Source organism: Plasmodium reichenowi, chromosome 12 (assembly GCF_001601855.1).
Source record: "Plasmodium reichenowi strain SY57 chromosome 12, whole genome shotgun sequence".
Taxonomy (NCBI): Eukaryota; Apicomplexa; class Aconoidasida; order Haemosporida; family Plasmodiidae; genus Plasmodium; species Plasmodium reichenowi.
Genome location: NC_033657.1, coordinates 552,824 through 555,141, shown reverse-complemented (window position 1 = coordinate 555,141; position 2,318 = coordinate 552,824). Strand labels below are relative to the sequence as shown.

Sequence of the window (2,318 nt, the reverse complement as noted above, 5' to 3'; positions counted from 1 at the left end):
TTTGCTTTTATTTTTTTATTATATATGAAAAAACAATTTTTTGGGGAAAGAAATAGGAACATACAAAAAAAATATAAAAAATTATATCATGTAATAAAAACATACATATTTATATGTATACCATTTTATACATATGATAAATCAAAATGAATTTATCAATTTTTTTTTTTTTATAATTATAAAATTTAAATATATTCTTATTTATAAAAAAAAAAAAAAAGGAAAAAAAAAAGGGGAATCATATACATGGTAATATTACTACAGGTGTGTTCATAATAAAAATAACTCAATTGAAATTAACATAAAATAAAATGCATTCATCATTTGTTCTTATACCCTCATAATTAATTTTTATTTAATATAACATGTATATATATATATATATATATATATATCAATGTGGTAATTGTATGATAAATGATTTCTTATTTTTATTATTTCCATATTATTACGATTTTTAAATTACATGTACGTTCATCTTTTTTATGGTGTAACTGTATTTTCCTATAAACGTAATTTTTTATTTTATTTTCCACAATTTCAGAAGTTGTGTCAAAATATTTAGAAGAAATTATTACATGAATGGATTAACTCCAGTTCTTATGATAAATATAAAATAAAACAACATAATTAAATATAACTGCACATATTGGATATATATATATATATATATTTTATTTTTATAAAATATATATGACTACTAAAAGGCATAAATATATATAAATATAAGAATTCAAAATAAAATAAAAATCAGAAAAATATTCAAGATCCATAATATATATTACATATAATAATATAATATTAAATTTTTTTTTTTTTTTGTTTGTTCTTATTACTGCATATTATATGTATATATATATATATATATATATATATATATATATATATATTATATATATATATTATTATTATTATTATTATATATGTATGTATTTAATTTTTTTTTTAGCTACATAATCATTTTTCTTTTTTTTTATAGTAGTAAAATGAAAAATATAATAAAAAGAAATATTATATCAACATATAAATATTATATATATATATTTAACATATTATTCTACATTAATATTAGTGGAAATATATATATTACTTTTTTAATTTAATTTAATTAATATTTTAAAATTTCAACATTTATAAATATAGAATATTAATATTAAATATATATTTTATTTTTCCATTTAAATATTTTAAAACAAATAATTTTAATTAAAAATATAATTCATAAAATTTGTAGATATAATTATATCTTATTTTTACCCTTCATTGTAAAATAATTTCCAATTGAAAAAATGGTAACTTTTTTATTTTTTATACAAAAGTTATATGTAAATATATATATATAATATATGTGTGGTCCTGCAAAAAAGTTTCTATGTTTCATAATAATAAATATGTAAATATTTATATATATATATATATATATATATATATTATAGTCGTATAATATATATTTATAATACATATAATAGTAAATATATATATAAATATATGTTATATATTTTTTTTATAGAGTTCTACTATAACTAGAAAATTTATTCCGTTGATGGATAGAATTTTAATAAGTAAAATAGTACCAAAAACTACTACAAAGTCGGGACTATTTTTACCAGAAAGCGCAACTGAACCATCATACACAGGAAAGGTAATAATATATATATATATATATATAATGACAAATTATATTTAACTTTTTATATTTATAATTATAAATAGATATACACTTGTGTGTGTCTCTATTTTATCATTTATTTTATTTTTTTAAATATATGTAGGTATTAGCTGTTGGTCCTGGAAGAGTAACTAGTAATGGTACCAAAATATCACCAAGTGTAAAAGAAGGAGATGTTGTTGTTTTACCTGAATATGGTGGTTCCTCTTTAAAAATTGATGGAGAAGAATTTTTTGTTTATAGAGATGATGATATAATTGGTATCATAAAAGACGAATAAAAAGAATAATTATTATTTTTAATACATTAATATTCCTTTAAAAGAAAAATATAATGATTTATTTTATACCCTACGTGTTAATATATATATATATGTATATATTTATACGTTTATTCATTTTTGAATAAATTGAATTAAAACTTTTTAATCATCTTATTTCATTTTTGTTAATATCATTAATAATGATCTTTTTAATTTTTTTTTTTTTTTTTTAAACTGTAAAATATTATGGACTCCTGAAAACATTGGCAAAACAAATGAATTGTTTATATTTTCATATATAAATATGTTATATGCCTCATAATAGATATTATGCTTTTTCATAACACAAATAAATAAATAAATAAATATATATATATATATGTGTGT

General features: G+C 16.0%; 1 protein-coding gene across 1 annotated transcript; it reads left to right on the top strand.

Moving 5' to 3' along the window:
- Window positions 1–1,289: 1,289 nt before the first annotated feature.
- On the top strand, window positions 1,290–1,949 carry PRSY57_1214600 (10 kDa chaperonin; the record flags this gene model as incomplete). Its single annotated transcript, XM_012908573.1, has 3 exons — window positions 1,290–1,292; window positions 1,511–1,642; window positions 1,773–1,949. The coding sequence occupies 3 exons, from the start codon at window positions 1,290–1,292 to the stop codon at window positions 1,947–1,949; spliced, it is 312 nt and encodes a 103-aa protein (XP_012764027.1).
- Window positions 1,950–2,318: the final 369 nt, after the last annotated feature.